This window comes from Salvelinus namaycush, chromosome 30 (assembly GCF_016432855.1).
Source record: "Salvelinus namaycush isolate Seneca chromosome 30, SaNama_1.0, whole genome shotgun sequence".
Lineage (NCBI taxonomy): Eukaryota > Metazoa > Chordata > Actinopteri > Salmoniformes > Salmonidae > Salvelinus > Salvelinus namaycush.
Genome location: NC_052336.1, coordinates 10,498,828 through 10,518,787, shown reverse-complemented (window position 1 = coordinate 10,518,787; position 19,960 = coordinate 10,498,828). Strand labels below are relative to the sequence as shown.

At 41.8% G+C, this 19,960-nt stretch overlaps 2 protein-coding genes and 1 pseudogene across 4 annotated transcripts; all 3 read left to right on the top strand.

Annotated features, from left to right (window-relative positions):
* Nucleotides 1-7,275: 7,275 nt before the first annotated feature.
* Nucleotides 7,276-8,142, top strand: LOC120025356 (annotated as a pseudogene).
* A 314-nt stretch (nucleotides 8,143-8,456) lies between these two features.
* On the top strand, nucleotides 8,457-11,575 carry LOC120025026 (nuclear envelope phosphatase-regulatory subunit 1-like). Of its 2 annotated transcripts, none has more exons than XM_038969457.1 (6): nucleotides 8,457-8,587; nucleotides 9,379-9,450; nucleotides 9,679-9,752; nucleotides 9,895-10,004; nucleotides 10,922-10,976; nucleotides 11,141-11,575. In XM_038969457.1, the coding sequence occupies exons 1-6, from the start codon at nucleotides 8,563-8,565 to the stop codon at nucleotides 11,180-11,182; spliced, it is 378 nt and encodes a 125-aa protein (XP_038825385.1). In that variant the 5' UTR covers nucleotides 8,457-8,562; the 3' UTR covers nucleotides 11,183-11,575. The 2 variants fall into 2 exon arrangements, with proteins under 2 accessions (XP_038825385.1, XP_038825384.1); XM_038969456.1 differs by having other exon boundaries at nucleotides 8,458-8,599.
* Nucleotides 11,576-11,929: 354 nt separating this feature from the next.
* Nucleotides 11,930-18,869, top strand: LOC120024982 (HEAT repeat-containing protein 3-like). Of its 2 annotated transcripts, none has more exons than XM_038969379.1 (15): nucleotides 11,930-12,177; nucleotides 13,295-13,467; nucleotides 13,809-13,896; nucleotides 14,453-14,556; nucleotides 14,757-14,866; nucleotides 14,979-15,119; nucleotides 15,316-15,617; nucleotides 15,939-16,029; nucleotides 16,252-16,406; nucleotides 16,561-16,691; nucleotides 16,953-17,089; nucleotides 17,240-17,328; nucleotides 17,484-17,627; nucleotides 17,797-17,973; nucleotides 18,077-18,869. In XM_038969379.1, the coding sequence occupies exons 1-15, from the start codon at nucleotides 12,034-12,036 to the stop codon at nucleotides 18,188-18,190; spliced, it is 2,100 nt and encodes a 699-aa protein (XP_038825307.1). In that variant the 5' UTR covers nucleotides 11,930-12,033; the 3' UTR covers nucleotides 18,191-18,869. The 2 variants fall into 2 exon arrangements, with proteins under 2 accessions (XP_038825307.1, XP_038825308.1); XM_038969380.1 differs by having other exon boundaries at nucleotides 12,034-12,177; nucleotides 16,609-16,691; nucleotides 18,077-18,190.
* The last annotated feature ends 1,091 nt before the right edge of the window (nucleotides 18,870-19,960 follow it).

Below are 19,960 nucleotides of genomic sequence, written 5' to 3'. Positions count from 1 at the left end.
TGCGAAAGCTTGATTTCGTATCAGCCTCTCCAACTGGAGCATCAAGCAACGGCATCATACCAGAGGCCCTTGCCACATCTGTAACAGACTTCTTCAAACAAGGTATGATACAGGCAGCACAGCTCATGAGCATAAGAAAAACAACAACTAGGGTCAGAAATCCAGTAATCATCATTGCAGTGTACTTACCAAACCAACCACCCAGCCAGGGGAACAGTCCACTCTCCTCCACACCTGCAAGACCCTTCATCTCCACCGATAACCTTGCCAACCCACTCAGAGCTTTTGAAATGCTCCCATCCGGACTAGTATTGTTAGGGACAAACGTCCAACACTGTTCTCCAAACATTTTACATACACCTCCCTGGTTGGCCAGAATCATGTCCAGTGCTAGTCTATTTTGTCTACTGGTTTAAGAGGTAGCATCCAATTGTTCAGCCATCCCCGTAATTGCTGTGTGGGTGTAGTTAACAAATCGCTGTTAATTATAATAAATATAATTGATCCAGGCATTATGCTTAGCATCAACAATAGCTGGGCCAATAATGGGCAATAAATGCCACAGGCCATCATTTCTGTTTAATGTCTGGAATTAGTGGGGAACCCCTATTGGGACCCCAACAGGTTGGTGTGGATGTTATCTGTACCCTCGGACCAAGGAGCGTCACGTTTCTGCCGTCTCCTGGGTTGGTCCCGAGCCTCTGTGTCATGTGCAGCTCCCAGGAGGTGGTTAGCTGTAACCTCAATAATAGGCATTGGTGTTATCAGACTGGCCAAAGCACATGTGCCCTGACAATCTCCTTTCAAAATGGGGTCAACCGCCTGGCAGGTCCACACATCCACCATACATCAGCAACACCTCTAGTTAATAGTGACATTAGTGATGCAGGCAGTAGTAGGGAGCCTCCCATAGCCTATACCCCTACCTGTACCAGTGTTACAGCTGTAATATCCCCCATATGCCTTAACTCCCCACGGTGCCTTCTGGGGAGGGACTTCTGGGAACACAAGACTCAGAGTTTTACACAGGGTTGAATTTGGCTTAAACTTTCCAATATGCACATCCAACCTTCCCCATCACTTAGGGCATATGGGTGAGCAGCCAGAATAGGTCTGGCATGTCCACATACGACACAGTCCTTTCTATTAAGTGTTTTGTAGGCCAACCACATATTCTCCCTACCCTCTTAACCAGTTTCAGTTCCCAATTTGTCACTATCTGAGATGTCTTTTACATTTAATACCTGTACCAGATTGGAGAGCTTAGGTGATGGCGTGGGACTTGGTCTTGAAGTGGTGGAGGAGGCCGGCTGAACCCTGGTCCGTTGGAACTGGTGGTGGTTCTGGCAGTACTGTGATGGTAACATCCCCATCGTATCCTAATCAGACAGCTCAGGACTACAAGCAGTCCTGTAAAGCCCCATCCTCTCCCAGAGAACACATCATCAGCCAGAGATCAAGCAACACTTTCACTTCTATGAACGTACACAGTGATGAAAGGTCGGGGTCAGGGATTCTTCATTAAGGAGTTGATCCCCGAGCTCTATTAGCAACGGTTCTTCTCCTTAACTCTGTGATCATTCGGCAGTGTCAGTGTGTCTCACCCTCCAAGTGCGATATGCCCCCAGGTCGAGTGAATCACCTTCTCCTTTAATTCACCTGTAATGCATAAAATCTTGGACATACAGGTTTGGTTAACAAACAGTTTCTCATTTGTTCTATCTGATTATATATTTAACTTCTATGCCTATTTGTTAGCTAGAAATTTTTAATTTTAAATTAGTTTATTATCCAATAGGCCCCATCCTATCCTAGACCACAATGTACCCATACCCCTCCCCCTTTTGATACCTGGCACTGGCCAGGTAACAACCTTACCTACTCTAAATACTGACTTAGGTAAGATTAGTAAAATATTTTTATGTTCTACATTATCATGAAGGAACGTACCTTTCATTTTCCACATGTCCAATTCTCCCTTGGGCTTGGGCGTCCATTCATATTTATCTTTTACCAATTATCTGTCAAGTGACTTATCTACTTTAAAATGTATCTGTGCTGCTTATATATGTTAAACCCTTTCTCTCCTATCTTATTTCACAGCCTACCTTGCTCATTTCCTGGTCCCCCCTCCCTACTCTGCTCTCAAACCTTCAAGGTCTCAACAGTGCGGGTTAGACCCCTCTGTCTGCCTTTTTCTCATAATAGTCAACAACAACTATGTATTCCTTTGAAATATTAACTAAGTGTCTCACTGTTTTGACTTTATCTAAAATCATGGATTTAAAAATAACAACAACATGTCTTATAGTGTCAATCTCTAAAGTCCTTTCATAACCTTAATAAATCTATCTCTATCCTATCAATAATCCTAAATCATCACATATGTCATATACCCCTGTCAATTTTAATACTATTTAAATAAAAATCTTCTAATGGCCAATACAAATGCTAACCATATAAAATCCTTTCTTTACTAATAAGCTCTCTTTCCCTCCAGGATCACTCCTCTGAGAACTGAAACCTATTTCTTTACATTAATAATTTAAATGTTTATGTACTTTCCTGCCCTATTGGCTTAAAATATCTCCTGTTCAAACCTCAATGTATCATATCATCCCATATTTATTATCGATGACAAATGGGATTTTTTCTGTTGTAATACCAAATCAATAATAGCCAATTCAAAACCTTCATAGCCAATGTTTAAAAACAGAATCCTGACTCCTCAGTGGTTCAAACTACAATTATGTTCAAGAGCTATAAACTCCATTATAATCCGTGTTCCATACCATGTCTAGACATACCAAAAGAACCCTTTATCTTAAAAAATTCCCTTGTCTAAATAAAACTCAGAAAATAAAACTCCTAATATTATCTTGTCTCTCGGAACACGGAAACCCCTTAACCCAAACGTTTACCACAAAAACAAAACCTAATAATTATGATACTACCCTCAAATCATTCGTTTTAAATTTCCCCGATGTTTCATGTAACTCATTCACACAACTGGATAAACGTGTACTGTCCCTTTAAAAATTCCCAGCCAGCCATACCAGTTTGCGGGCCGTTCATTGATCCCCATAATGAAAACAGATCACGTTTAGAATACGTTTACTTATTGTTCGAATTCTCTGGTGTTACCTAAACAAAAACCAATAACTTTTAGCAACTTTTGAAAAGTAATTCAAAGCTATAATGCACACATTTTCCCTCTAATTGACACAACCAATTTTCTCTAGCATAATTTAATACGGCCACACCCGGTGGGGAAAGTACAAATTGTATCCCGTTCCTCCTATAATACCCAATGCTAAATTCAAAGTTGTGGTTAAATATATGGATTTGCCAATCATTATCAAATGTTAAATATACAGGTTTAGTAATTTTATCAAATAGATTAGTATAGTTCAAATAAAGATATGCGTTTACTAGCGCTCAACCTGGATTCAGAACGCAGCAACTAGCCAATACAATACCAAAAATAACTGTCTTATTCATGCCTCTAGGCAAAACATCTAGTTACTCCAACTGAGTTTAGCAGCAAAACTATCGTATAAGTAAAATCAACTTCTCAACTTTCTCCACTCCAAAGTGTAAACTTACCATATACTTCGCTAAATTTATATCGCATGTCAGCCAATCCATAACAATAATAACATTAGTCTGTAAATTTAACCTAAATAAGTTATTAAATGTATTCTCTCTACTCCGAATTGGTTTTAAGTTTTTCTCTATGTCACCAGCATTCAAACAGGCTCCCCGTCGGCTGGGAGACCGTTGAGTGCTGCAATACTGCCATCTTCTGTCCATTCTCTGCACAGCTCTCCACTCAGTCTATTCTAATATTCGTCTGATAATATGTGTAATGCGTTATCTAGGTTTAGTTAGTCTTCTACTATGTGGTGTTTATTTCTATCTTTGTATGCTTAGCCCGTCCTTGGTCGAAACCAGGGATGTATTCGTGGTGCAGGCACAGACTTATCTCTTGTGTCTCACCCTCGCACACAAAAAGAGTTATGAGTGTGTGGAGGAATATCACAAATAAGGGGCCAGATATCCCTAGCCTTGCCCAGGGAGGGAGAAATGTCCCTCTAACTGGGCGAGGTTCCTTTTTCAGGGGAGGCGGAGTTTGATGCCGCATCACCTGAGTCAGGAGTGTCTTCATTTGGAATCGAATTTGGGCCGCTCAAATCAGCTCTGACTTCTGTCAGTGTTCTGGAAGGAATTGGAGCTGGAGTGCAATGTGTGAGGTGGTGCCAAGGTGCGCCTGATTTACCTTTGACCTGAACTGAGTGTGAAGTAACCTCCTTCACTTCGTACGGTCCAGTCCACCTGGGTTCCAGCCACTTTCTCTTGTGGACTTTAACCCTCACCCAGTCACCAACTTTTACCTTCAGTGGTGGCGTGTCTCCCGGCAGCTCCCCCTCTTGGACCTTGCAAACCTGGGTAGAGAGTGCTGCAGAGAGTTCCGTCAGTAGTTTCACATAATCAGACATCAAGAGCGGGCATATGACCTCCCTCTCTTGGTGGACCAGGCATGACTCTTCCAGTCATTATCTCATGAGGAGAGAGATGGGTGCCTGCCCCTGGAGAGGCTCTCATGGCCATCAACGCCAGAGGCAGGGCTTCAACCCATGTCAACTTCGAACCTGCACATACTTTTGCTATCTTAGCACACAAATAACAGTTATACTAATCCTACCCGACTACACCTCATACACGACCTATTCGATAGTACACAACTTATCAATAGGACATTTTACATGCAGATTCAGTCCATTTAACCACACCTCATACACGACCTATTCGATAGTACACAACTTATCAATAGGACATTTTTACATGCAGATTCGGTTCATCAATACACCTGGAACCACACCTCAGACACAGCCTAAGTAATAGGTCTATGCAGATTCGGTTCATTTAATTCATGTGGTTAATAAATGCTTAGGTACCCACATATAACTTTAAAGATCCACATAGGATTGGTCAGATGTTCACACAGAACATAATCAAAAGGTTACTCACACAGAGTCAACCTAACCCGCTCACACAGAACTGGTCCAATGTTCACACAGAACATAATCAAAAGGTTACCCACACAGAGTCAACCTAAACCGCTCACACAGAACTGGTCCAATGTTCACACAGAACATAATCAAAAGGTTACCCACACAGAGTCAACCTAACCCGCTCACACAGAACTGGTCCAATGTTCACACAGAACATAATCAAAAGGTTACCCACACAGAGTCAACCTAACCCGCTCACACAGAACTGGTCCAATGTTCACACAGAACATAATCAAAAGGTTACTCACACAGAGTCAACCTAACCCGCTCACACAGAACGGTATACAAATAAACAAAATACTCACACAGAGTAACCCTAACCCGCTCACACAGAACGGTATAAAAATAAACAAAATACTCACACAGAGTAATCCTAACCCGCTCACACAGAACGGTATAAAAATAAACAAAATACTCACACAGAGTAATCCTAACCCGCTCACACAGAACGGTATAAAAATAAACAAAATACTCACACAGAGTAACCCTAACCCGCTCACACAGAACGGTATAAAAATAAACAAAATACACACAGAGTAACCCTAACCCGCTCACACAGAACGGTATAAAAATAAACAAAATACTCACACAGAGTAACCCTAACCCGCTCACACAGAACGGTATACAAATAAACAAAATACTCACACAGAGTAACCCTAACCCGCTCACACAGAACGGTATACAAATAATACCTAGTGATATAAAAATGTTCACACAGAACACACAGTCACCCTTACCCCTCACCCCCACAGACCACACCAATCCCCACTGTGATCAATTCAGTGTCAGGACGGTCTATCTATTCAGCACAAGATATCTTTTGAACTATGCCTACAACAGTTTAGTAACAATTTAGCAACGATTCATACTCACACTCAGTACTACTGATCAAAATTTGGTCGTACTAAAATATAATATGCAGATTTTGATTTAACAGGCTCTGCTACCTTTTAGTTGAGCGCTCTGATCAGTTTCCTGAGGCAAGTCGAATGGTTGAAGATCTCCTGGACTGCAGGTCACTCTTCCGTCTGATTTGAACCGGGTGACTGGTCTCGTCTCTCACACCGACCTATCGTGGATCTAATTCAGGAAACAACCATCCTCTGCTACCAAGTTTTGTTGGTGTTTCATTTACTGGAGAGTGAGACCAAATCATGGACACTGGACAGAGTGGATTTCAGTTGTAGCAAAATGGCAGGTTTATTGAGTCAAAGATATCTTGTCCTGCAGTTTATCGTGCACGGACCTAATCATATAGCTCTTAAGGAGTCAGCTGAAAAGGGTAACCTAAACAGAGATTACAGCAGATTTTATACATGGAACAATGTAGGTAGAATCTCTTCGTGTCGGTCTTCTGACTGGTCCTGAAGAGTTGGAGGCGGGTCTGCTCTGGCCTTAGCAGTAGCCCCATTGGTGCACAGCAGAGTCCTCTGCTCTTGGCACCCGACCAGTAGAGATGGGAGTGAGGTGTGTGTGTTCGTGCGAGATGAAATATTTGTGTGTGTCCAGGAGTCATGAGATAAGGGGAACTGTGACTGGCCGTTACTATCTGGGGCTAGGGGGTTTCCTGATTAGAGGGATGTGAGCAATTACTTAAGTCAGGCGGTTTAGTTTTGGCGCTCTAGCATCCTTGAGACACTGAAGAACCATTGTGTCAATGGGGAACCTTGTGTTGTGCAAGATCAGTCTTGTGCCTTGTCATGGGGTGTGTTGTGTAAGCTTTAATCCTATGGTCACAAGCAGGCTCTAAAGCAGCCGGAGGCCACCTAAACCACGTATATGAATATATGTATATATGACAGGTGCTCCGTTTTAATCATGTAAGAGGCATTATTATCTCTTTTAATGCACAACTGCTTTGCCCTTCTTGCCCTGAAGAACTCTGAACAGTGAGCAGTACTTTGAGAAGCTACTTTTTCACTGCCTTTGAAAGTAAGTAATCATCAAATGGAAATGAAAAATAGCTGCCTGTGCCTCCATGTAGTATCACACGTTTTTGTCTATTCTTTAATCCTTTATCCTTCAACTCAAGGATAATGCCTACGTGGTGGTGTTTCAATTGAAAATAGGATCTTACTCCATGTGAAAAACAAATTGTGAATGAGACATTAGCGGATGTTAGTTTCTGTATATGTAGTCGTAAATCCTGCAAAAGCATAAACTCATGCAGTGTCTTTGTTTTGTTTACTCTTAGGACAAAATGAATCTGGAAGAGTACTTCAAGAGGATCGGGTTCCACGGCCCATTTTCTAAACCAGACCTTGAAACACTGAACCAGGTCCACAAACACCATGTGATGTCAATACCATTTGAAAACCTCAGCATTCACTGTGGTGAGAAGATCACTATGGACCATGAGTTGATTTTCAATAAGATTGTGAGGAGCAATCGGGGGGTTGGTGTTGTGAGAATAACCTCCTCTTTGCTTGGGTGCTAAAAGAGATAGGTTATAATCCAGTAACACTGGATTCAAGAGTCTACAACAACACCATAAACCAGTTCGGCCCAAAAGACTCTCACCTCATCAACAAGGTAGTTATTGATGGGACTGCTTACATTGCAGACGTGAGCTTTGGGGTATCCTCCCAAATATGGCACCCTCTTGAGCTCGTCTCCAGGAAGGACCAGCCACAATCCCCTGGCGTCTTCCGTCTCATACAAGATGGAGACCTGTGGACCCTGGAGAAGACTGGTCAAAAGCCTCTGGTTCTCAATGCCTTTACCAACTCGCCTCTGGTAGACAAGAGCCCAACCACGAAGATCTACGGCTTCACCCTGGTTCCCCGTGGGGTTGATAATTTCCTAGAGACTTCCCACTGCCTTCAGACAGATCCAAAGTCTCTATTCACCAACAAGTCCATCTGCTCGATGCAGACGGCTACAGGATTCAGAGCTCTAATTGGCTGGACCTTCAGTGAGGTCACCTACAACAACCAGGATGGTTTTGATGTTTTGGATATGAAAGACATATCTGATGATGATGTGGATAGTGCTGAAGGAAATGTTTAATGTGTTGTTAGCAAACAAGCTGGTTCCCATAAACAACAAAGCTGGCTACACTATTTAAGAACTTGATTGCCTGGAACATTTCATATTTAATGTGATGTAATTGTAACGTAGCCTAGGCAAATCTAGTTGCTGCTACATTGACCAAATATTCTCCCCATTGAGATCAGTGAGATTTACAAAACACATTTAGTATTCTGTCAATATAACAAAATTATTTCACCAGAGTTGTTTGTGCGGTCTTTGAACAGTCAATAAAGATGCTTTTAAACAAATACATATTCAATGGTTATTTAGTCTCTGCGACCTACTTTCAGATCATATCTGAAGAGTAGGTGCTTGGGGTTGCGCCGTAGCAGTTGCTTGTTTAAGCCAATCACTGTACATTTTCCGAAATCGGCCAATCTACGTTAAGGTTTTCGCCTGTTCCCAATTGCCCAGGAGAACTAGCTAGCACGTCCACCAGCCGGAGAGAAGAGCAATGAATTCCTTGGAACAGGCCGAAGGTAGTCAACATGGCAAGCAAATTCATTTATTTTCACAAATCATGATGCATGTTATTATAAGTGAAGTTTCGCTTTGAAGTAAAACGCACGGTGACAAACGTGCCTTTACAATTCACTTGAGTCGTTTGTTAGCCAGCCGCGGTGACGAAACTAGTTAGGCTAACGTTTTCTCTTAAAGGACATTCATTGGTAAATTAGTCAAAATACCAAACTCAAGCTAATTACATTTTTGCTGATTTCCCTCCGCGGGGGTTCGACATTAACTTGTACAAAATAAATTCACACAAAGGCTTGTTAGCTACACTAATTAGCCGGCTAGCTAGCTATGCTGTAAATAGTTAGCATACCGGTAGTTGTTAGCCCCAGAAGACCACCGCTACACGCTCGCCAGAACAGGTAGCGCCAGAACTGTTAACCAATGCAAACGTATCCGCATACTTTACCCCATTTGATTGATTCTATTTATGTCCAGGTTATCACAGAAGGTCGTTAACTATAGGCTTGTTTTGCCAGTCCAAACTAAACATAATTCAGTCGTTTTGGACGGGCGTCCTCGTGAAGATGTAACGGTTAACTATGAAGCTACAATTTACTCTTCCAATAGCAATTCAGTGGAATCGGAGCCTTCACTATGCAGGTGTGCTTAATTTACTTTTGAATTACTCCATTGGTTCCAAACCAATCAAGCACAGCGCATATAAAGGATATTGTATGTTCCTTCTGTGTGGTTTTGATGAAGAACATTGGTAGAAATATAGATGAATGCCCTGACGCGCAGCTTGTTTTTGCAGATCTAAAAGCTTTTGAGAGAAGATTAACAGAATACGTCTCCTGTTTGCAACCTGCAACTGGGAGGTGGCGAAGTAAGTAGTTGTAGTTCCAACTCTGTCTAACCATAATGAATGACTATATTGAAACGGTCTAACTATAATCAATGACTACACTGCAACTGTCAAACCACAATCAGTAACATTTCAAGAGTAAATGGCCTCCCAGCCAGACTATTTTGTATTTTCTTGTAAAGGATTCAGGCCTACATTATTCTGGCACTTTTTATGGTGATTTAATTCAATATCTCACATTTGTTTCAGTGATTCTAATAGTGGTCTCTGTTTGTACGACAACTGGAGCCTGGAACTGGTTGATAGACCCTGACACACAGAAGGTCGGTATGTTTGTGATGGCAGCTTGATTGTGTATGTGATAAAGTAGGATACCTTTCACACAGATCAGTGTGTTTGTGATTTTAGTTTGGTTGTGTGTGTTTGCCTGTATAATCTCTCTGTACCTCTGGCTGTCTTTCTCAGGTGTCTTTCTTCTCATCGTTGTGGAACCATCCGTTCTTCACCATCAGCTGCATCACTTTGATCGCTCTGTTCTTTGCTGGAATACACAAACGAGTCGTTGCACCATCAATGTATCCTTCCTCTTGTTTAAAGTTCCAAACTTAATTTTTTCAGTAGGATTACGAAGAAGGAGAATTTTCAGTATAGTAACCCAGGTCTTTAGATGTTGTACACATGAAATTGTGTCATTCCAAACTTTATCCGCAACGTTATATTCCATTTTGTGCAACTCGAGACTTTTCTTCTACCAGCTGTTGCATGGGCTATGTCCGTGTACAATAGGGACTCGCTCGGCCTGCACAGCTGCGTGGGGGAAACAGTGCTACTTGACCAAAATGGATTAAAATGTTGCAGATAAAGTTAGAAATGACACAATTTCATGTGTATGTAACCGATGTGAAATGGCTAGCTAGGTAGCGGTGGTGCGTGCTAGCAGCCTTTAAGTCGGTGACGTCACTTGCTCTGAGACTTGAAGTAGTGGTTCCCCTTGCTCTGCAAGGGCCGCAGCCTTTGTGGAGCGATGGGTAACGATGCTTCGTGGGTGTCAGTTGTTGATGTGTGCAGAGGGTCCCTGGTTCGAGCCTGGGTATGGGCGAGGGGACGGACGTAAAGTTATACTGTTACATGTACAACATCTAAAGACCTACATCACTGTACTGAAAATAATCCTTTAAGGAAGTAGTGATACTGTTGAATGGTAAATGACAGCTATGGATCTGGTGGCCTTAATAATCCTATACATCACTATACTGAGAGCGTGTTTGTTTCCAAAAGGGTCTTGTTTATTTTTTGCTTTTGTTCATATCTTTTGTGTGCCCTGATACTGCACAACAAGCAATGAGAAATTGAATCGCTGTTGTGGTTAGTTTCTCAAAAACAAGCCAAATCACAAGAGAAGTGTCTGGACCTTTCTAGAACATGCAATTTATATAAAAAATAGATTTACTTCAGAAATAGGACACTTCTCCTTTAACTCACTCTCTTCAAGTATTGCAGCTCGCTGTCGGACAGTTTTAGCGGAATACAACATGTCCTGCGATGATGTAAGTTGCATAAATCATCTTCGTTGAGATTACCTTAATTCCTAATCAATTCAATCCAGCTGTCATGTTTTTGGTCATCCATTACATAATTTAAAAGTATGATTTTGAATTATTGCCTGTACATCTATGCATTGTATTGACTTTGATGGTTATGTCTCTTACAGACAGGAAAACTAATTCTCAAACCACGGCCACACATCCAATAACCACAAACTTGGAGAGGTGGGGAAATAAAATGTTCTTAATGACTATGTTGATTGCCACTGAACGACAGACTGACACAAGGACCAGAATCCTGTTTGGAGGATCTGAAACAACGTAAGAAGGAAGAAGATTGGGGAAATAAGAGGGGTGATTATGTTGTGCTCCATTACATATTAATGAAGGATTGTGAGGGGAGAGGACATCAAACGCCTCTTTAACAGCATCTCAGTCAGTGTTATGGTTTCCCTTAAAGCTGCTTCTGGGCTCACACACCCTTTGACATAACTCATTCGCCATGAGTTCAGATGTGTTTATTTCTAATGATGACATGCATTTGTTTTAGATAAATCTTTCTATTTTTAAACTAATTGTTATATACCTAATAAATACTTGTATGAAAATGTGTTTCCTGTGATTTACTGTAGTATATGGTTGCAACCTGTAGACTTAGCTATGCTTTTGCTTCAGATTGTGAATGCGTGTACAACTTGTTTGAAAGTATCTCCTCAGTGTGTAATTGTCTTCACATTTATTTTTATTGTATTCATACGTTTAAGCATTGTTTAACTATATTCACTGCAAATTAGTTTGTGGTTTTCCAGCCATGTTAGACCGATAATTCTTTCAAAGGGAGTAGAAGGATTAATCTATGAAGTGTAAAAACGAGGTCCTGGTCTCGTCTTTGCGACATAAATACGACACCCCTTCTGCTTTGTGAGCGTAGGCACCATTTTACGTCACCAGACGAATCTCCACCGATGTTCCACATGTCTTAAAATGATGCGAAACGTGAGAGTGTGACAGCCTACTACATGATAGATCAATATCGCTTCGCACTTAATCGAAATAAGCTATGGGCAAAAGTAAGACTAACAAATTTAGACGTCCACAGTTCAACGCAGAGGGACTGTCGGTAACTGCTGTAAAGGAAATGGAACAGGACCACGGTGAATTCTTTGATGGAGTCGACTCTCCAACTGGGGAGTTACTGGAGAAAGTAAGAGCCCCAAGTTTTGACAACAGTACTGTTATTTCGGTGTAATTGATCATATGTTGCACTCTATTTTATAAATTCTTGCAAGTCAGTGCTGTCAATGTTGTTCACCAATGTGTCCATAAGACAAATTAAATGTCTTCCTAAGGATCTTCCCGCATATGCAAAAAAACCCACGTGTTATTACGTTTTTATATTCACGCTCAACTGTGGCCCCCCCCCCCCCAAAAAAAAATCATTACAATTTCACAGAAGTATACTGAACAAAAATATAAACACATGTGGAGTGTTGGTCCCATGTTTCATGAGCTGATATTAAAGATCCCAGAAGTTTTGCATATGCACAAAAAGCATATTTTGTTGACAAATTGCTTAAACCTCTGTTAGAGAGCACTTCTCCTTTTCCAAAATAATCCTTCCACAGGTGTGGCATATCAAGAAGATGATTAAACAGCATGATCATTACCCAGGTGCACCTTGTGCTGGGGACAAAAGGCCTCTCTAAAATGTGCAGTTTTGTCACGGCACAATGCCACAGATATAGCAAGTTTTGAGGGAGTGTGAAATTGGCATGCTGACTGCAGGAATGTCCACCAGAGCTGTTGCCAGAGAATTGAATGTTAATTTCTCTAACATAAGCCGCCTCCAACGTCGTTTTAGAGAATTTGGCAGAACATCAAACCGGCCTCATAACCGCAGGCGATGTGAAACCAGGCCAGGACCTCTACATCCGGCTTCTTCACCTGCGGGATCGTCTGAGACCAGCCACTCGGACAGCAGATGAAACTGAGGAGTATTTCTGTCTCTAGTAAAGTCCTTTTGTGGGAGAAAAACTCATTCTCCCAGGCCAACCCATGGCTGCTCCCCTGCCCAGTCATGTAAATTCCATAGATTAGGCCGGGCCTAATTAATTTATTTCAGTTGACTGATTTCCTTATATGAACTGTAACTCAGTAAAATTGTTGCATGTTGCATTTTATATTTTTGTTCAGTACATTGTAAAATCTAGTTCAGTGCCACTAAACAGTGTTTCCCACATATACAACTGGAAGATAAAAGAACACAGATGGTATGAAAAGTGAATATCCAAATAACCCCTGTTTATACTGTATGTGTTTAGTTGCAGAGTCCCAGTGCAGACGTGCGTGAGTTTGCCTGTGCCAGCATATCACGCGTGGTGCAGCAGAGCCAGACCATCCCAGGCTTCCTCCAGCGGGATGCGGTGAGACGTCTCGGGCCCCTAATGCTGGACCGCAGCCTGGCCGTCAGGGAGACTGCCACAGGGGCACTCAGGTGAGCCCTCAGCCTCCCAAAGGAATGTTCACTACCCAGTACTAGCCACTTAACAGACCTCCTGAGCAATGTGAGAGGGATGGTGTGGAGTCTGGACTGAGGATCAAGCCTATCAGATATTGCTAGATTGTTCGGAGAGTGTGCTAAATGTTAGATTTGAATGTAGATGGTTGTTGAAGCCATTATGTGCTGTAAGACAGAAGTAGGTAAGTGAAGGATGCTTTGGCTTGCTAAACAGACACTGAGAGAGTCCTCTTGAAATACCACACCCTCAATTAACTGTTGGCACTGATGTGATAGTTATCGCTCAAAGACTGAGTGATGCGTTCTTCTCACATCAGGAACCTGAGTGCCTGTGGGGGTCATGAGGTGTGTGACGACATGGTGAAACAGGACGTCATGACTCCTCTGACTGCTCTGCTTCGAGAGGTGAGGCCTTCCTTCGTAAATCATTCCTTAAAGTTGATGTATTTATGGGTGTGGCCCAAGGTTATGTTTTTTCACATTTTGAACAACATATTTCATGGTGTGCATATCTGAAAAGTGAATGCAATTGAATACCTCCATTCCTTGATGGTTAGTCACATCAATGCATAGCTATTTTATAGGGCTGTATGTTTTCCAGACCTGGGTTCAAATACTACTTCAAACATCTGTTACTTTCACATACACACAAAGTAAGTATTAAGATAGATAGGCCTATATTTTATTTGAAAAGACAAGCAGTTAAATATTTTAATGTATTTGGAAATACACTTGGAAACAGTATTTGAAATAAGAATTTGAAAATTCTCTCAAATGCAGTTTGGTAGCCTATTTGGTTTTTACAAATGACCATTCAAATATAGGTACTTGTTCTGGGCTGTGTATTTGAAAATACACACAGAAAAAAGTATATTAAATACTAGATACTCAAATACACATGTATTTGAACCCAGGTCCGATGTTTTCAAAGTGTCTAAACCCCAGTACTATTTCTCCACAGTGCTGTGCTGGGTTTGAGACCAATGCTGCCCTCTCGTTAAAAGGGCATAAAAACACAGTCGAAGATGTCGCCAATGAAGCAGTTAACTTGCTGTGGAATCTCTGGTAACAAAAAAGTACTAAATGTAGTAGTAACAGTAGTAGTAACACAAATGTCAGCTGGTCGGTCCACCTAGTGATCTGGACATGCATCCAGTAGCCTACCCATAGAGATCCAAAATTGTATTAAATTATGTTAGCTTGCCAATGTTTCTATGGTTCTTTCACACCATACTCTCCTGTTGAATTATCACCCTGTCTGTCAGTGAGAGCAGTAGCCAGGCACTCTCTGTGTTCAACAAAGCAGGCATTCTGGATGTTATCCTACAGTGTCTGTCGCGGCACACTCACAACATCAAGCTGGCTTTGTCTGCAGGTTAGTCTCATCAAACCAATTTTCACACGACTTTAATGAGCATTTTCACCATTTAAATATTTGACTTGATTATGTATTTTGTAGTAAGTCCCTGCTCCCCCTTTGTCTTTAGCCCACTGTTTGCACACAGTGACTGAGGACAATGCAGAGTTGCTGTGTAGTATGAGCAATGCTGTATTAGGGACTCTAGAGAGTGTGCTGCTATCCTCACAGGCGGACATGGCTCACACACTGCTCAGGACACTGGCTGCAGGTATGGCTACAACATCTTTGTTGTCACATTATTTACAGATTTCTTTTACCTCACAATGTCAACCGGTCATTCACTCTGCATTCATTCTCTGACTAAAGTCAGAGTCAGGGGTTGGAAGCTGTTTGTTAATAGCCTAACTAAATAACTAGTCTGATTCCAGTGCTCATTGTGTGCTTTGTGCTCCGTCCATTGACAGGGTCAGTGTGGAACCTGAAGAGCAGCCTGCCCACGGCCCGCCAGGCCCAGACCCTCAACGCCCTGATGGCCACCCTGTCCCAGTGCTTGGAGCTGGATGCTGGCACGCTGATACCCCAGCTCCGCCAGGCTGAGGTGGCCCGCAGTGCCACTGCCTCAGAGGCAGGGAACGTGGATGACCACCAGGCAGCTGTAGGGAATATGGCTGTAGAGGAGATGGATGATGATGAGGAGGAGGGGGTTGGACTGAGGAGGAATGGAAAGGCAACCAAGATGGATAAAGACTTCTCTGACCTCCTGCCTGTAAGTCCTGTCCTTTTTCACTCAGAAACAAACCCATCAAACCCTTTTGAGTTATGGTTATAGAGATCCAAAGTGATAGGGTTGAGTAAAGAGTATTGCATTTTCAGTTTTTAATATTTGGAGTACGTATATTGATGAATATTGATGTAGCAGCACAGAGTATTGCAGTTGGTATTCAGAGCTGTAGTGGCCCTCCCCTCAGGGAGATACTGCTTTGTTCAGCAGGCAGGAAGAGAGGGACACACAGCAGGGTTTACTCAGGGACGTAAGAGGTGGCTGTGTCCCTGCTGCAGTGTCAATAGTCTGCTTTTCTTTCTCCAGAGGGGCAAGGAGGAGCTGAGGGAGGCGACGGCCTTGCTGACAGCCCAGCAGACGTCCTTGGAGATCATCGTCAACATGTGCTGCTCTGATGGTGAGTGCTGTGGGCAGCAGTGTTTGGGCAGCAGAGCAGTACTGACCTGGGGAGCTTTGTTTTCATTACTGTTTGACACAGCTGTCTGGTACATGTTCATAGATAAGAGGACAGCATTTTTACTGTTTGATGCTCAAATGTATATTTAGGATTTAAAATTAGCTTTTGTTGCTTTTGAGGTGTACATCGGTTGTTGTGACTCATTGTGTGTTTTTTTTGTAGACCCGTCAGACGATGAGTGGGAGGAGGCGTCGAGCAGCGACGAGAGTGAGATGTGTCCTGGCGGCCTCTCTGAAGGGAACACCAGCCTCCTGTCCCCACTGTGTCTGTCTGCTGAGGTCCACGGGGCCCTGATCAACCACAACATCCCAGAGAAGGTGTGGGGGATTTCTTTCCTCACCTAGAATAATTGTTTCACGTCACTGCTCATGTTTGTCTTTTTTTATGTTCCCTCTGTTTTCACATGCAAAATATTAAATAAGTAATGTCATGGTACTAGGCTAATGTGTGTTCCTACTATCTCTGTTATAGCCACTACACTGTATGAAGGTGATATCCATCCATGTCTATATGTTCAAGGTTCTCAAGAAGACCCAGTTCCCCAGCAGCGAAGCCATGGACGTATGTCGTCACAATCCCACCTGGAAAATCTTGATGAAAAAGTAATTATCTGTCTAGCATGGTGTCATTTTCTTTGACCTAAAAAGAATGAGACACTAGATATTCTGTGATATACTAGATCACAAGATAATTTGAGTGGTTTGTCATGATCCTAGTAACACTGAACCAATATGCGTCAATGTACGGCCCCAGTTGATAGAGGTATTCCATTTTTCTGGCTTATAATGGCATTACTGGTGTACACTTTGTTTACCACATCGCTACCTGCCTTTAGGAGTTGACTAAAATAAATTTCCCCCCAGGATGCATCGGGTGCAGTACAGGGCCCTGACATGCCTTCACAACATGCTGTCTACTATGGACGCTGAGTCCCTAGGGGGAGCAGCCGCTCTTCAGGCTGTTGCACAACACCTGTCCACGCTGGTCTTCAGTCCTCCTGGTTAGATCTACATGTCGTACCATCTCTTCATTATTTGTATTAAATCTTTATTTTACTAGGTAGGTTGATTCACTTTCACAGCAATGACCTTAACAAAAGGAGAGTAATTGTCTCATTCATAATTTATTTTTGGTTAATTTGCTTACTCAGAGATCCCTAAGGAGGAGGAATTCCTTGAGGCAGTTACCAGTGCCATACGATCCCTCTTACAGATCATAGCCTATATGAAAATCCCACAGGTAAGACAGCTGACTGAAGCAGAGGAGAGTTTCCCTCTGAAGTACATTTTACCTAGCCTTACTGTCATCTGTCTGTTAGTTTATATAGTACCACAGCACTATCCCGACAAGTCTCTTGGATGACTCATTGTTTATGTTTGTGTGTGTGTTGCCAGTGTATGACCCCCCAGCAGATGATGAGCCTGAGCGAGGCAGCGACCCGCTGTGACGTGGTCAGTGTGAGAGTGAACGCTCTGGCCATCCTAGGCATCACAGGAAGCACACTGGCTAAAGAGAAGGGGACAGCTGAAACTCTACGGGTACCTTATTATTTTCATCCCTAGTTTTTTTTGTATGAAATGTGTTTTAGATAGCTAATGATTACTTCAGAATTAACTATTTTTGTTCTTTAAAAAAAATGTTTATGGTTTATTAACCAATCTTGGCTATGTGACCATGATGTAATAACACTGTAATATCTTTTTATAGATGATTGGCAATGCCTTACTCCAAGTTGCAACAAAGGATGCCAACCTTGTGGTTTGTGGAGAGGCCCTGGATGCTCTGTTCGATGTTTTTGCGGATGGAGATGAGGCAGAGAGAGCAGCTGAAAACATCAACTTACTGTCTGCTCTGAAGGCACTTCAACCCATCTTCAAGGCTAAGGTAATAGAGCTGCAGCCCATCACTAGGAACAGTTTGTATGCATTCTTTATGCAAATCACTGTTGTCATCTGTTTAATTGCTGTTTCCGGTCCTCTATGTGCAGATTCGTAAAGAAGGGAAGGGAAAGTACAGCCCTGAGCAGCTGTGTGTGGTGGACAACGTCAAAGTCAACCTAAGAAGGTTTATTGGCTACTTGGAGACTGTGGTGAAAAAATGATAGCAGCCTGACACTACTACACCATCTGGCTGAGATGAAATGACTCAGAATATACAGTATAATAGACCCTCATTAAAGGGACTGTTCAATCCAAAAATCATTGTTTTGGAGTGAACTATCCCTTGAACATCAAAATAACAGATTTTCATGGTGGTTATCTTTTTGTTTTAACGTTCTGACTGAAATGCGTAACTATTGTCCTTGGTAAGTGAGTGTTTACATAATTATGTGTACAAAAAAGATGTGCACTATTTTAAATGAATGAATGTTGCGGTACATAGTGACAAATTATTTTACTTTATGTATAAAAGTACCTTTCAATGTGCTGTATTTTAAAGAAATTGACAGAACATATTATGGTTTATTTTACACATTTATCAACCAACTCTCACGTCACACACTATCATACTGTAGCCCTCCATGTTAGGAATGACCAGTTGTAGTATTCATGTGCTTCTCACACAAGAATCCGCTATCTGACCCCATGTCATGACTCTGGTGTCATGGAAAATGAGATGGACAGGCCCAGTGTCAACTGATCATGTGAGATGTCATGAATAAAGCAGAACTTGCCATCCATTTACAAGGGGATTTAGTTAACATGATTTGGGTTGCTGAAAGTAAATTGATTACCTTGTTCTGATATTTAGCGAGAATATAAAATAAAATGTATTTTATGTACACCCAAAATGTACACCCAAAGTCACTTTATATACAAGAAAATCAGCCGGATAAAAAGCAAAAATAAGTATGTTAAAGTACCATTACACTAAACATGATGACAAACTAACCATGGAGAACACTGAACATGATGACAGATTAACCATGGAGAACACTAAACATGATGACAGATTAACCATGGAGAACACTAAACATGATGACAGATTAACCATGGAGAACACTAAACATGATGACAGATTAACCATGGAGAGCACTAAACATGATGACAGATTAAACATGATGACAGATTGACCATGGAGAACACTAAACATGATGACAGATTAACCATGGAGAACACTAAACATGATGACAGATTGACCATGGAGAACACTAAACATGATGACAGATTGACCATGGAGAACACTAAACATGACAGATTGACCATGGAGAACACTAAACATGATGACAGATTAACCATGGAGAACACTAAACATGATGACAGATTAACCATGGACAACACTAAACATGATGACAGATTGACCATGGAGAACACTCAACATGACAGATTATCCATGGAGAACACTAAACATGATGACATATTATCCATGGAGAACACTAAACATGATGACATATCCATGGAGAACACTAAACATGATAACAGATTAACCATGGAGAACACTGAACATGATGACAGATTAACCATGGAGAACACTAAACATGATGACAGACTAACCATGGAGAACACTAAACATGATGACAGATTAACCATGGAGAACACTACACATGATGACAGACTAACCATGGAGAACACTAAACATGATGACAGATTAACCATGGAGAACACTAAACATGATGACAAACTAACCATGGAGAACACTAAACATGATGACAGATTAACCATGGAGAACACTAAACATGATGACAGATTAACCATGGAGAACACTAAACATGATGACAGATTAACCATGGAGAGCACTAAACATGATGACAGATTAACCATGGAGAACACTAAACATGATGACAGATTAACCATGGAGAACACTAAACATGATGACAGATTGACCATGGAGAACACTAAACATGATGACAGATTAACCATGGAGAACACTA

Excerpts from the sequence above, each read along its gene's own strand:
- LOC120025026 (XM_038969456.1), top strand. The coding sequence starts at position 8,563 with ATGAATTCCTTGGAACAGGCCGAAGGTAGTCAACATG. Across the intron at positions 9,753-9,894 it reads TAGACCCTGACACACAGAAG|GTGTCTTTCTTCTCATCGTT; the intron begins GTCGGTATGTTT and ends TGTCTTTCTCAG. Across the intron at positions 10,977-11,140 it reads ACAACATGTCCTGCGATGAT|ACAGGAAAACTAATTCTCAA; the intron begins GTAAGTTGCATA and ends TGTCTCTTACAG.
- LOC120024982 (XM_038969379.1), top strand. The coding sequence starts at position 12,034 with ATGGGCAAAAGTAAGACTAACAAATTTAGACGTCCACAGTTCAACGCA. Across the intron at positions 14,557-14,756 it reads AACTTGCTGTGGAATCTCTG|TGAGAGCAGTAGCCAGGCAC; the intron begins GTAACAAAAAAG and ends CCTGTCTGTCAG. Across the intron at positions 17,090-17,239 it reads GCTGGTCTTCAGTCCTCCTG|AGATCCCTAAGGAGGAGGAA; the intron begins GTTAGATCTACA and ends TTGCTTACTCAG.